General features: G+C 40.6%; 1 protein-coding gene and 1 pseudogene across 6 annotated transcripts in view; both read left to right on the top strand.

Moving 5' to 3' along the window:
• The first annotated feature begins 3326 nt into the window (after positions 1–3326).
• LOC123327155 lies at positions 3327–4718 on the top strand (annotated as a pseudogene).
• Positions 4719–6945: 2227 nt separating this feature from the next.
• The window catches only part of LOC27206935 (neurotrimin), an 85620-nt gene continuing 76638 nt past the window's right edge, over positions 6946–15927 (top strand). For all 6 annotated transcript variants that reach the window (XM_039292764.2, XM_039292765.2, XM_039292766.2 and 3 more), the window contains exons 1-2: positions 6946–7123; positions 7174–7379. In XM_039292764.2, the coding sequence (XP_039148698.1) occupies positions 7084–7123; positions 7174–7379 (246 nt within the window). In that variant the 5' untranslated portion in view covers positions 6946–7083. The remainder of the gene's footprint in view (positions 7124–7173; positions 7380–15927) is intronic.

A 15927-nucleotide genomic window follows, 5' to 3' on the forward strand; every position in this document is an offset into this window, starting at 1 on the left:
TTACACAAGACTGGCAGAATATTATCAAAGTGCTTACATGGGACCCTGTACTGACCATATTCGAGCTTCCAATTGAATTGCATACTGATGCCAGTACAGATGACTACGGCGCTATGCTCATGCATAAAATAGAAGGGAAACATAGAGTAGTCAAATATTATAGCAAATGCACGTCAACATCAGTAGCGAAGTATCACTCGTATGAGTTAGAGACGCTAGCTGTCTATAATACAGTAAGACATTTTAGACATTATTTGCACGGTATAAAATTTGTTGTGTATATTGATTGCAATTCGTTTAAAGCTAGTCGTGCACAAGCTGAGTTGACCTCAAGAGTAAATTGCTGGTGGGCGTACTTACAGGCATTTGACTTTAGTGTAGAATATCGCAGGGGTACCCAAATGGCTCACGTGGATTTTCTATCACGAAATCCGATTCCCACAGATTCAAGTGCCATAAGCAAGTAGATGAACTTCATGTTGATCTTGCGACAAAAACAGGTAATTGGCTATTAGCCGAACAGCAAAGAGATGAGGGCATAAACAGAATATTGGCTCAATTGAATAACGAAGACACGGAGGCAAAGATCGATATGAGGTCCAAACTGGATAACTATATCGAAAAATACAGCGTAATGGCAAGACTCGTTGCCGACCAGTAATCCCTAAATCGTTTAGGTGGCCCGTTATAAATCATGTACACGAAACTGTAATGCATTTGGGCTGGCAGAAAACTTTAGACATGGTCTACGAGAAGGTTTTAATTTGCGCTTCAATCCCGTAGAGCGTCGCCTTCAGCGTAACCCAGAGCCACATCTACAATAGGCAAATTTTTTTAAGGAATATCTGAGATTCCGAGACATGCGCCAGCTAGGACTACAATGTATTCTACATGCCTTACCACCCAGTTTTGGGAGAGAACCTCTTTATATGCATAAGTTTGTGTTTTCAGCGGACATAGTAAAGATATTTCGTAAAATATGGGTGACGCCGGAGCATCGCAACTATCAACGAATTGTATAGAGAGATGACTCTACTGATCCTCTCCAACACTACCACCACTGTACAGTCACTTATGATCAAAGCTGTACACACTTTTTTTTGCAGTCAGAGTGTTGGAACAGCTTGCACTAAAACACCATGAAGTATTTCTGATCGCCTCCAAAATGCCGAATCAATCTCGACTATCAAGAATAGCATTCAATAAGCAAAGCGGTCAAGGTTTTAGGAATTCAATATCACCCAAATTCGACACATTTCCCAGCAAACTTTCGCTTTTTGCACAACCGGACAATACCAAACGTTTTACGAATATTTGATCCCTTGGGATCTTGAACTTGACTACAACAGGCCATAGTTCCTATTTCAAGAACTCTACTCTGGCTGGGACTCGAAACTGCCACCAAGGCTGGCTGAATGGTGGAAAACCTGCCGGTACGACATTAACAAAATCATCAACATCAAGATACCACGATACGTTACTAACGATTTCTGGAGAATCGAAGTACACGCGTTCTCAGATGCGTCTATAAAAGCTTATGTAGCTGTGGTGTACAGCCGTTTAAGCCATGCTGAAGGCACAGGTTCAGTGGCGCTTATCGCATCAAAAACACGAGTTGCACCTCTAAAGCACCTCTTCTTCTCAGCTGTAAAGTAGGGCTTACGTCACGAGGAAATAACTGTCCACGCTTGGTGCGACTCCACAATTGCCCTGACGTGGTGTCACACACCCCATCGAAGCTAAAAACATTCATCGCTAACCGTACGTCGGAGATTCTAGTTGTCATACCACGCTGCCCATGGCATCACATCGATTCGAAGGATAACCCAGCAGACGGTGCATCGAGGGGTATGCTAACCGCTAACCTTCAAGGGTTTGAGGTGTGGTGGAAGCGTACGAAACAATAACCTGTACGCGTCAAACCTACAGAGTATAAGCAATATCCACACCTTTTGGAACACACCCGTAACGGAAGGGCTCAAATCGTCTTCCCTAACCAGCAGCATTGAAACTAAGACTGAGCCATAACCGATTGAGAGCCACCGCACGCTCTCTGCCGTTCGTAAAGCCGGAACACTTGCATTTACGGAACACTGAATAAGCTAAAATTTAAGATAATAGGATAAAGTCTATTATAGACAGATATGCAACTCAAAGTTATATCTTAAGTTCTTTAAAATAAGGGTTTTTTTTTTAAATACTTGGAAAAAGATCAGCCGACTAACCAATTCGGGACTAGCATCTAGCATCATTCTACAGCTGGCTAGGGACGGTAAGTTTATTAACATAAGTGTACTAGAGTAAGGAGGTTTATAAAAGGTGTGTATCCCAATTTACACGCCTAAAGGCAAACAGTAAGAATTGTTTTTGAACAGATTCATTGCTTTAGTCGTGTAAGGATAATTAAATTCCTTTAAAATCCCTGGCTGAAGTAGAAGGGGCAGATAAATACAAACATTACGGCCGCTGGATTAGTGCCGTGGTCTGTTGCTCGCTGTGGCGGATGGATAATTGGCGGGTGGCTGCTGTTGCTGGTGCTATAAGTCCCGGAAAGAAGAAGACGTCGGGGTAGATTCACTTTACTTGAATTTTATTTAAACCTATTTAAAAGAGACATCGGACGAGGTGCAGCAGTGCAGTGTGAAGTAGGGTGTGGTGGTTCCACCAAACCTGCGTGCATACCTCTTGGCTGCGGCAGTCTCCTCCTGAGTGCTGATGGGCGAGGCAGTTTGAGTAGTACTTTTCAGCGCTTAGTTCGTGAAACCTCTTACACTTCCGAAGAGGATGGCTTCCCGGGCAGAATCGTCACCGGTAGGATTAAATACCTCGGGTTCGTCTCAGCTCTAAGGATTGGGTGGCACGAGGACGAGGAGCCATTCCAGGAAATTTTCCCTGTCAAGAAAAGAACCAAAACGGGGCTTAGTATGGGCAGACTACACCTTGGACCCCGGAATGGGGGAAGAGCACTAGTCCTTAGGAAAGGAGGACTCCTTGTTCTCCTCAGGTAGGTGGCCTTTTGGACAGGGCGCTCTTTTTTGATGCGAATGCTGCCATCGGCTCCAGGGAAGGCAGAAACGATTCTGCCGAGCCGTGATTCGTTCGATGTAAGATTGTCCTCCTTGGTAGTCGTTACTACATCGGCGACTTGGAGATTCCTAGTCGGAAATTACATTTATTGATTTTGTGGAGTTCTTTATATATACTCTTTTTTCTACCGTGCACTTAACTGTTGTTGAGCCTTATGATGTTGCCATCGATTTAATATCGACTTGGCTCCGCCTTTTATCTCGGGCTCAGCCGTGAAGCAACGGCCCTCCAATAAGGAAATGGCGGCCAGTCAAGATCTTTTGTCCTATCTCAACGCAGATGTAGATAGCCTCTCCATATGCATTCTGAGACGCGTCACAGAATCCGTGATTCTCTGTGGTAACTTCCGGCTGATACCAGACCAATCTCAGAACGCGAATCTTGTGAGGTCGGAATACCCATGTCAGAACGATTGCCACCTCTGATTCACTTCGGTGGGAAGTTTATCGTCCCAGCCTAAGTCCTGCAACCAAATATCCTGCATAAACATTTCTGAACGGATGATGAACGGAGCGAGCCACATTTGGATGAAATTCAAAGCGATTTGAGTGAGCGCTTGAATTCTTAGTTAATGGGGAGATTTCAAGGCGCGCCTCACAAATCCAAGCCCACTCAACTTTGGCTGAGGGTATTTCTTCGTGTGATTGGGGCCATCAGCAGCGTTCACAGGCTATGCTAACTGGCTGGACTTCTATTCTATGCTTACGACAATAATAGATAGCCATCCTGACTATGCTATAGCATTTGATTTGTTACAAAACATATTTGCTAATCGTCGTTTAGTGTTCCAGGCACACATAACAGAGATTCTAGGGCTAAGGGCAGTGGAGAGTGGTTCCGTTTCAATTCTTCGTCAGCTGTCGGATAAATTCAACGCTCATATTTGTGCGCTAAATGGAATGTGCTTGACGGAACAAATCGCTGGATTCATTATAGTCCAAGTACTTGTCCAAAAGTTGGATCCGCCGAGTCAGGCGAAATAAGAGGAGCATTTGGAGGACCCAGTGTTCAAAAATGCAATTCTGACATGGTAATCCATGGCATCGTTTTTGGAGCAGCAATGCAGGACGCTTGAGAACATGGAGTTTGCCATGGAAAGCTAAGCGCCATGCAGTCAGGTGGGATGTAATAGAACATCTGATTTGCGTAGGTCCGCCCTTCTTGCCACAAGCCTCAACCCTGCGAACTGTGTTTTCAGCAATGATTCTTGGCACTCAATTTATCACTGCCAAAGTTTTAAGAACCTGAACCGAGTCGATTGCGAGAAGAAACTGGCTCTTTGTTTAAATTGCCTCAAGACTGGGCATCAAATGAGTGCAACTCCAGCAATTGCCGTGTGTCTGGGTCTAAGCACCACGCCCTGCTTCATCTTGGAAACTTGTCCTCGCCTTCACAACATGAAACGCTTGCCTTTGACTCGCAACATGCCAAAGAACCCTCTGAATTGCCTGGAACGGCTTGTGCTCTTATTGCACAGGATCTTAGTAAGAATGTTGTGCCCCTAGCCACTGCCACCGTATTAGTGAGGAACCGTTCAGGAATCTTCGTGTCTGGCCGTGCCCTGCTCAACGATGGATCTCAACTGCTTCAACTTAAGAGGACAAGATCGGCAGGTTATGTCACCGGAATAGTCAATTCTAGTTTTGAGTCAGATGGTTCGTCAGCAAACATTTCAATGCGATCTCGAACGTTCCTGACAAATATAACTGCTGTTATTGCCTCCAATATAATTGAAATTGACATTCACATTTGCAGCTGGAACATACCCCAAAACCTTAAGCTCACGGACCCAGAGTTTTCTTGCTCTCAACGCTTTGATTTTCTGATTGGCGCCAGTCTCTTTTAGGAACTGCTGTGCATCGGTCAAATCAAGCTAATGCAAGAGACACGGTTGGGATACGTTGTTTCCGGGTGTTTCAGTCGCTCGGATTACACACACTCTATAACCTACAACATGAGCGGAGAAGACAGTGCTAGAATTTCGTCGAAGAGTCTCTTTTGAAAAATCTCCGCAATCTAAAGAATCAGGACAACCATCAACTGGAGAAGTCATCGTTGGATTCAGTGACCGAAACCCAATCAGCGTACCGAGGGATAATACGGCTGAAAATCGACGAAGCGATCAGTAAATGAGGTGTGTCTGCTGCCCCTTAGGAATTCTGTAGAAAGTCACGCTTCCAACGAGGGGAGTATGTTGGGCCTCGCAGCCGCCAGCAATTCCTAGTATTGTTATTTGGTTACATGCAAACTTTGAACATAAAGTTCAACTTTACTGTGCCTCAGCTTTGCAGCAATATCATCGTTCACTATGCTGATCGGCTGCGTGAGCATCTAAGCTCTCCCCTCTCTCGCTCTTTCTTTTGTACACTCGCACCTATACTTTTAGTTTCTACACCAATAAAATTGTTTGAAATGTCTATACAAAAACATCGTCTTTTAATTGTTCAAAAACAGCTAATAAAAAAGCTTATTCGCTCAACAGTCAATAATTGGAAATAATACTGAATCTTGCTATTAAAAACTGGCTATAAAAGCGGACAGCTCCAGAGGGAAATATTAAATAAATATCGGATTTTATCTTTAATAAGCGGACAAAAATTTAAGACCAAGTCTGAGAAAAAGCCGCCAGAACTGCCAGAAAATACTTAAGAATACCTTGAAAATTTCTTACAAATTTGGAGGTAATTATTAAATAATTATTTGGAAAGTTTTTAAAAATTTTTGTTCGGAATTGTTTTATTTATTTTATTTCGATTTTAGGGTATCGATCCCAGAAGGTATCGGTTACATGAAGTTGAAACACGTTATGCGAATTTTAATGACGGAGAGGGAGGTACACGCAGAAACTGAAATTATTACCAAGTCATTAAGACCTAAAAATACCCACTCCGCTTTTAAGTGAGTATAGCTTAACAGTTATTGAGAAAGATGCTGGACAAATTTTTTGTCAAGAAAAGAGGTAAAGTAAGCTTTGATCGTATAAAGATATCGACCGGCCACATTGAACAGAAAGGAGGAGGGAGTCTATTATTACAAAAATCAGTATTTGGCGACAAAAATAAGCTGAATATAAAACAAAAGATAATTCTATAGTCGAATTCCTCGACTGTGAGATACTCTTTACTCAGCTAATGGCATTGCGATAGATCTTGGGGAATAAAATGAGAAAAAAATTTAAAATGGTTTACAAAAGTGAGCGAGTCCGTTTTTAGCGTTTTTTAGGTGTAAGGAGGGGTATGTGTATACCAAAGTGTTTTTGGTAGACCGAAAGAAATTGGCAAGACATGCAATCAAACGAAGAAAAATCTAATAATTTTTTTAAATGTGTGGGCGTGTCAGTTTTTGGCAGTTTCTGACCGTCAGAGTGGGAGTGGCAAAAAGTTTTTTGGCAAGTCGATAGACCAATTATCAAAAGTGGGCGTGTTGTGGGCGTTAGAGTGGGCGTGGCAACATAAGTCAACAAGCTTGCGCTTCGTTTATGTCTATAAAAATATTTTACTCCACCACTGAGACTTTCTCATTCAGGATCTTGTCGAGTATACCAAAATAAAAATTCAAAGGCACGCTTCGTAAACAAGTACTATTTAAGTAATCTCGCGTTATTATATTCCAGATTTCGTACCATTCAAAACAATATGCAATCCGTTGCAGTAATTTTGTGAACAATCCATATATAGAGTGTCTCTTTACGCAGTTTTTAAATGTAAATGTAAATGTGTTAACGCAATTCCAGTGTCTTGCAAGTGAGCTACAAATTGTCCTGTCGTACAATCTCCCAGTATAGTTTCCATATCGAGTCACACGTGATTTTATATAATTATAATAATATAATTAACTTAAGAAGAAAGGCTAGCTGCCGAGAAAAACTTTTAACATTTTTATAGACATTTATTACTGCGCATGCGTTTGCGCATGTGAAAGGTGATACAAGAAAAAAACTAAAAAGTTCCCTGAACTAATGTAGTGTATGATGACTGAAAACTAAAATCATTAAAAATGAAAGTTTTTTTAACTTTTCGAATATTTCTTTGCATTTGTAAGTATACTTAAATGTCTAAAGGAACATACAAATAATAAGTTACTTAGTAATTTTAAGGGAAACGTGCCCACAAAATTTAAGAGGGAATGTTACTGTGACAGACCTGCATTTAATAAGTGAAAACATTGTTCCAATGAGAAGGGTTCTGGATAGAGGCCCTTACTTTGATACTTCAGCTACTAAAAACGTGACATCCTTAGTTGGGATAACAGGACACCTAAATTGTCGCATTAAAAATCTTGGAAACAAAACGGTGAGCTCATGTATTCTTCCTTTTTTCACGGATGTACTCTTATATATTTTAGATTATACCCTTCTAAAGGGTATGAAGGGTTTTCTATCGTAGGCGTTTTAAAGTAAAGAATAAGTCTTAAATTTATATATTCTACCATTTACTTTGTATGTTACGAATTGTCATTACTTTGATTCCACGTTAACCATTTCGGCCTCAGCGATGCTTCTGGGCAGTATGAACTGTTTAACGATTCACTGTGACCGTTGTATTTGTTTTTACCGGCTCATAATTAGTTATTACGGTACTTTTGTATGTATTCTTAAAATTGAATCAAGCAAATGCACTTCAACCGATCATTTAGCTTAGTTATTTCAAAGAGAATGGCTGTTCGTAGCGAATAGTTATAAAAGTTTTCATTAAAAAGTATGTAACAGGCAGAAGGAAGAGTTTCCGACTATATAAAGTATGTATATTCTTTATCAGGATCAATAGCCGAGTCGATCTATCCATGTCCGTCTGTCCGTATGAACGTCGAGATCTCAGGAAATATAAAAGCTAGAAGGTTTCGGCATACAGATTCTAGATACAAAGACGCAGCGGAAGTTTGTTGACCGATGTCCCCACGCCCACTCTGACAATTCTATTAGTCTTGTAAATTTCTATTTGCCAAAAAACTTTTTGCCACGCCCACACTAACGCCCTAAAGCCGCCCAAAACTACCACGCCCATACATTAGAAAAATGTTTAGATTTTTCTTTGTTTTACTGTTTGTCTTGTCAATTTATTTTGGCAATTCGATAGAAATTAACAATTAAAAAAATAAATAATAATAAATTAACTTATGAAAAAAATATCTAACAATTTTCCAAAAATGTGTTCGTGACAGTTTTGGGCGGCACCCTGACTTCAAAAATAACGAATTGGTTGCCATAGCAACTCTGTTTACTCGATAACTAACAATAATCCAGCGGATTTATTTTTCGACCGCTCGCGAGCGGTCAAGTCTTGACTTATTTCAGAACACAAGTCCTGGAGGACGTTAGAGGATTGATAGAATATAGGCAAGGCCTAGCAATTGCAGTTCATAACAAGAACAGAGCTTCTTACGAAGCTCTTACAGCCAGGGCGCCAAAGTGTTTGTCGCTAACAAGCTGTAACGAACTGTTTTTCTTAGTTCTGCTCGCTCGAGTTGCAGCGGCTAGCTCAGAGAGTTTGTGTGTTCGTCCCACCAACTTTATGATTTGTGTGATTGCCCGACCAAGGAAAATACAGTTTCAGATTAAGTTCGCTTTATTTACATCTATTTTAAATCTAACGTCTCGGGTGATCGCCGTCTGATGCGCGGCGTTGCTACTGCGACGCCTTCCCTATTTGTCTAGTGTGTCAACTGGGATTAGGTCGTTATGGGGCAGGGTGTATCGTCCACGGGTTAAGGAAACGCTCGGCCTGGGACCTCCTTTGCTCACCACTGACTCCACTGACTCTTTCAACCGCGCCAGGTCCTTGTTTCTCTACTCCAAAGATCAGCCTCCACTTGTACTGCTCGTCCTACTGTGTCCTGTGCGCCTCTCACTGCCCGACACTTCCACAGGTCGCTCTTCACTGATTTCTCCACGTTCTAACTCACTGTCTCCGCCTTCAGACTTCGTTCCGACTCTCCTCGAATATCCTTGCGTCTTGTTACTGACTGCCCCGAGCTGCACTTGCGCCGTTATTATAGGCCACGGGGATCCCGTTATTTCGCCTTTTGCGCCCGGCCCGCTCGCGTACAAGGTGCAACTAATTTCCCGTTAGTTTACGGTGTGCCCAAAGTCCGCACCGTTACCGTTCGACCTCCATGCCCTTGGCCGGTCTCTCCGCTTTGCCGGTGTCAAAGGTTCATTAATTACTGCTCGACCTGACCGCCCTTGACTCTTTTTGCATTCCAGCCGTCTTCGCTGTTGCTAGGCCGCTCCCCTGCACTAGGATTCGTGGGGAGATTTAAGAACTTTTCTTGTTAAGACTTTTGAAAACACCATAATACACTCACACTTTTTTCCGTTCCAAGAAAACACAGCACCAACATTACTTAATATTCGCACACACTTCCAATCTAGTATAAGTTCTTTCCTTTTAAAAAAATGTACTCATGAGGTTACATTCTTTAATCAATTTTGCATCTTTCTTGCCCATATGGTGGGACATCTTCAAGAATGAGGCTCCAGTTCTCCCTTTACAGAAAGGCATAGTCTGGCGTTTCAATGGCCATTTCAAACTGGCATACGTAATTGACATGTGAAAACTTGACACTACTTAGGAGCTTCACATCAGGAGGTGCAACGCGAGGCGGCGCTACTAACGGATCCCAGACTTGGGGCGCTTGTACCGCACTACCTAGAGGTTTCACAGGAGTTCGTCTCAAGATTTATGGGTAAGCCGCGCAGACGTCGTTCGTTTGATTGGATTGGGTCCTTAAGGAAGTGGATCGCGGGCTTCCCAGATGCTTCGGACTGGAACGCCATAATTCGTACGCCAGAGAAAGTTGTAAAATCGGCCGACCAACAAGTCAGGATAAACGCGGGATTATTGAAAGCCTCGCATGAATCCTTGAAGCAACTTAACGAGGTTACAGCGAGAGTCAATGCACAAGGATCTGATCATCAACAGTCAGGTCAGCAATTTGACCCAAGCTTGTTTGTTAGCTAAATCAGGGATCTCCCGTTTACTGGATCACGAGGAAGTACAGTCGATTTTAACCGAAGACAGGAACTTGCCGTGCGTGTTAGCAAATGGAACGGAGGTTCTATGTATATTTTTTTTTTTCAGCAACCCTTGATGGGAGCAAATCATAATGGGCGATTGTCTCTTCGTTGCTAACACGACTGTTTGCCCAAAGAAGAGAAACCTGAAGATGGACGAAAACAGTTGCATCCTAAGCTGTTAAAGGGCGGTCTGGAAAGATGTGCCTTCCTAAGGAACAACGAGACACGCATAGAGCTGGTCGAGGACGGAACAATGTTCTTGTCCAAATTTAACGGGACGTTGAAAGCTGGACTCATGACCCACAACTTGGCTGGAACTTATTTAGTCCAGTTTAGTAATGAGTCGGTCAGAGCAGACGCAGAACCTACACGAGTTATTTCCAAGCCACTGTAGAACACGGTTCCAATAGATGTGGCAAGGTCCCGCTCCAATCAATGTATATTTTGTAAGTGTTCTTAGGATCTACAGTATAAAGGGTTCTTAGCCTAAATCGAGGAGCAGCGCTGCCGGCATAGTCTGCAGCGGCGCTTATATATATTCGAATTGTCGCCGAGCGACGTCGCTGGAGTGGGGGAAGTGCTATACATATGGTATGCCGTCAGTGCTTTGGGCCAGAGTTTGCTGACTATGCAGTTATGTTTTGCTGTACTTCAAGTGGATGCTTGCATTACGCTTGCACATGGGCCGGACTGTTTATGTGCACATTGCAACAAAGTACCACAATGTGCTTGTAAGTTAAAAGGCTGTTGACATATGGGGAGAGTGGGTACCCGATATGTGTGCCTATCACATATCCCTCCTTTTTAAAAATAACGTATTTTTTTTGTTTCTTTTTTTATTTATTTTTAAATTATAAGGAAGAGATTCATTATAAACTTTTTTTTTGAGTATGTATGCATTTATACACATTTTTTTCTACGTATAATGAATAAAATATTTTTTGTTTTAACGTCATAGATTTGAAATTTTTTGATCTTCAAGCATATTCCTTGCTCTTTTATAGGCTACTTTTAATCTTAATTTACTTTCTTTAGCATAGTCATCAATATTATAAAATGGTTCTATGATATTGGTTGTAAGGAAATGTTTTGCTAAATTGTTAATTCTACCAAATACTAATTCGTATGGACAATAATTATGTGCCATTAAAGGCATCTTATATTCTGTAATGAACGTCTTCATTGAATCTTACTTAAAAATAAAATATTCAAATATCGCTTTGGCTACGGTTTTACGCCAAGGTTTTTGCAATGCGTCCTCCTTGTATTGGGTCATAATGTGGTGTGGACATTATAGCTTCTTTTTCTAATGTGGTCACCGGATTGAGTAGCGCTACTCTCAATTCGTTTAATTTCTTATTGCCCATATTTTTGAAAGTATCTTATGAAATATTTTCAAAGATATTTTCCCACGGTGCTTGGTAGATTTTGTGTAAAATGTCACCTATCTGAAGAAGATCATAGAGACACTATTTACCTGCCGGCAAGCAAAACAAATCCTGGTTTCTGGTTTTCTTACCATATTGATTGGAGAAGACCAAGAACGATTTGAATCCAAACAAAAAGACAACGGTCCATGAATTTCCTTATTAGGTGAAACAACCACGTCAATACCATAGATAATACTAAGTACGTGCCAATTGAGCAATTTCAACCTCCGAAGAAGCCTATTGCTTCCTTTAAATTATGGCCCTGAAACAACCAATCATATTGCTTCTTTTAAATTATGGCCCTGATGGAGCTTGCTCTGACCGACTTCCAGTAGTTCGTACAGGATATCGGCGCCAATCAATGCATTGCAATGGTGCAAACGGCAATTTTGAAGCTAGGCTGGCATTCTATAATGTCGGTCAAGTATTCAGACTCTCGAGATCTAATTGAAATTACTACTGACAAACCAGTCCGCAAACTAGAACCGCTTATTCCGGTAACAGAAGGACATGACTTCGACTTCTTAAGTTGAAGCTGATTTGCGTATCGGGATGTTATGGGATGCAGTTGAGAGCCCAAGTCGAGAAGAGCACGACAAGATTGAAAAAGTTCCTGATAATAAAATAATAATAATAAAAAAAGTGTGTCCAGGAGCAAGAATGTTTTTTATATACCGATAGAAATGGAAATGAAAATAATTTACTCAACGAGTAATGGGTATAAAAACGTGTAGAGTATTGGTTTATATTGAATATCATCAGGGACATCAAGCGCAATTGCTTTTATGCAAACTAGTCTTTCCATTAGGAATTATTAGTTTTAGTCCTTATATAAAACTTAAATTTAATTTCTTTTATGTCTTCTAAAGTTTCTATTAAATATTTCTTGAACTGCTTAGGGTATATCTAATATTGTATTAATAATTATATATTTTAAATTTGTACTTCTATTTGCCTCTATATTATTATATTGATTATATATTATATAATTGAGCAGCAGTTGTTTATAAAGCTACCTTTTATAGTAGTCAAGATTAACAACTTCAATTTTATAAAGAAAGTTTCACGAACTCCCTCTAGCCACCGCAATAGCGACCTGTCATTAAGATAGAGCAATCGTTTGATTAAAGTTATGGGACTTAATTTATAAGGTTAACTACCTTAATATAATAAATAAAATTTATTATATTAAATATTATAATTACAATAATTATTAAAATCTTAATGCTGCTGATGTAGTCTTTGTCGGGTAGTAGTTGTTGTATCTTGATGTCCTTGTGGTATGCAATTGTACTCTTCTTGTGTAAATTTATTTTTGCGGTTTTTTTTGATCGTTACCGTTTTTTAGAATTCCCTAATCAGATGGCATTAGATGGAAGAGAACAGCTTTATTCTCGTTTCATGCTTTTTGGAGCACCGTCGCTACAAAACAAAAATTAAGCTGTGCCTTCTGACACATGCACTTTTAAATTGATGCCCTTCCGCGCAACGCTTTCTTTGTTAAGAAAGCTCTCTTTCTCTCTGTTTAATTTGTCTTCATTTTATCTTTCGCCACCTTCGTCTAACAAACATTGCATCGTTGGACCGGCACCACCTTTGGCGCAGTCCTCTGCTGTCTACATCAAAAGCTCGTCAATCTCTTCGGTGTTGGCACTACTCATTGAATTCCCATATAAACCTCACTCACTCATCGGCATCTACATATGTCATAAACACAACCCAATCCAGCCAACAGGAGCACTAAAATTAATAGCTTTAAATTATATTTTCAAAGCATAGCTGGCAATCGTATAGCCAGACTGAATTTATTCGGGCTCGACCGAACATTTATGAACATTTACACATGTAAAACCTCAACTTGGAAAGAAAATCAAACACACATGCAAGTGGATTCCAACATATACGTTAATGGGAGGATCGAAAACTCACAAATTAGCCAATTGCGATAATGCTACTCCCAGTTGAATAGCAAGGATCCACGTGTATACATATCCTCGATCGTTCGCATCACTAGATACACTGCGATCATAATCTTCGCATACACTCTCGCAGCGTTAACCTCTGCAATCGTCTTTAATCGGCTAACGCCAACAAAAATATGGCAACATGGTTGGTTGCATGGTTGCATATATTTTGATTTTTGAATTGATGTAAATGTATGCAAAACGTGATGCAAAAAAAAAAAAAAAAAAAAAAAAAAACCGAACCTTTCACGCCCACACGTATAAACAATTTTTTAAAAGCCAGATAATATATGAAGTTTCGAGTTGCCATTAGCTCAGTAACAGGTATCGGGGAAATCGACTATTTCATTCTCTCTCGTTTTGGTTTGAGTTGTAAAATTTTCATTTACGTATTCAGGATCACTTATGATTTATGTTAGGTTAAACCTTTATTAATTCGCTGTTGCTACTGAATGCGTTGTTAAACAACAAATTGTGTTTGCAATATTCATATTTAGGGACTTCAATATTCAGGAAGTGAACAGCAAAACACACATAAAAGTTATATTTCTGCGCATTCATAGCCAATTAACAAAGTTAGCGCTAATTCTTCTTTGCGCTTAGCAACTATGCTGTCGCTTTGGAATTGTTATGCTAATGGGCGTTTAGTTTTTCAGGCGCATGTCACTGAGATTCGGGACTAAGGGCAGTCAGTCCTGAGTGGTTCTGTTTCAATGCTTCGTGAGCTGTCGAATAAATTCAACTGTAATGTTCGCGCTCTAAACGGATTGTCACAACGGAACAAATTGCTCGATGCGTTATTGTCCAAGTACTTGTCCAAAAGCTGAAAATGGGAGGAGCACTTGGAGAACCCAGCCTTCAAAAACGTAATTGTAAGTTGGGAATCCATTGCAGCATTTTTGGAGCTGGAGCGGTGCAGGACTTTGGTGACTATGGACTTCGCCTTCGAAAGCTATGCGTAGGTCAGTCTTTTCGCCACAAAACTTAACCCTCCGACATGTGATGCTTCTGGGCATCCTTGATAGATTCTTCCAGTGTATTTTGTGGAGAGATTATCCGTGCGTGTTTAAGAGGGATACTGTTACTTATGGCACGAAGCCTGTTTACTACCTATGTCTATGGTTGAGGAGGCGACAATTACAGTGGGTGCTGAGATTCTTCGCCGTGACTTTTATTGTTGATTTTTTGATATCAGCAGACCTCCGCAGTCTTGTCCATCTTGAAGTTTGATGGATGCGATTTTACAAAAACGCTAGGACTCGCCTGAGATCCGGTGTCTGATCAGATGTTGTTCTTATTTTCAACCCTTCAATCAACTTCAAGGTCTTGCAGGCATTCAGTTTTATCTGCAATCACTCGGTTTTACGATCCTCCTGGCTTGGTTAGCGCATTAATCACCTCTTTGGCGCAAGATTCAGAGTGGCAAGATATATGCTGTAGGTTTGTACAAATTCGATATGCCTCATTCCCACGATTCGCCCTGTCTCCATGCTCTGAACTAGAGATTCATGGTTTTTGCCATGACAGCATTGAAGCTTATGAAGACTGTGCTTATGGAGGAGCTCTCAAGATTCAACGTGTTGCAAACCGTGTGTCTGCAGGAGTTGACTGGGACAATGGAATGGCGCTTTCTTTCCCGAAGAGCTCTTCCCAGCTCATCCCATTTGTTGGCCCATGGACCGCCCTATCTGAGTAGTTAATTATGAGAAGAATAATATTGGGGAATAAAATGATCAAAAATTTAAAAGTTGCATACTTTTCAGCGAATCTAGTATACTCTTTTACTCTACGAGTAACAACACCCACAAACCGCCCTAAACTGCGAAGACAACTTTTGTAAAATGATTTGATATATTTTTTAATATTATTATTTTCCTGCCAATTTCTATCGGTATACCAAAAACATTTTGGCCACGCCCATTTTACCATTTTTGGTAACGCCCACAAGCTGCGAAGAACTGCCACACGCCCACACTTTTGAAAAATGTTTTGATATTTTTTCATTTATTTATTAGTTTTCTAAATTTTGATCGCCCGTTTTGTTGTATAACCGCCCAAAACTGCAACGCCCACACTTTTAATAAATGTTTCGATTTTTCTTCGTTTTATTGTTTGTCTTGCCAATTTTATCGGTATACCAAAAACACTATGACCATGCCCCTCCTTTCATCTACAAAACGCCCAAATGGTCACGACCATGCATTTGAACAATCAATCTCTTTGATCGTCGTTATTCTTGTTTATGAACCCAATGTGGCTTTCCCATCATAATCGTCGTTCATCATTCGTCTTCGTCGTTATTCTCTTGCATTTGTCCTTACGCATGTCTTTTTTAATAGCATTGTGTGCAGAAATGGTTCCTGTATAAGGTAAACTTTTTAGGAAGTTGGTTTCTGAACTTCTGAGCGCTGTCATAGTCATTGGTGGGCGC

This window comes from Drosophila simulans, chromosome 2R (genome assembly GCF_016746395.2).
Source record: "Drosophila simulans strain w501 chromosome 2R, Prin_Dsim_3.1, whole genome shotgun sequence".
NCBI lineage: Eukaryota > Metazoa > Arthropoda > Insecta > Diptera > Drosophilidae > Drosophila > Drosophila simulans.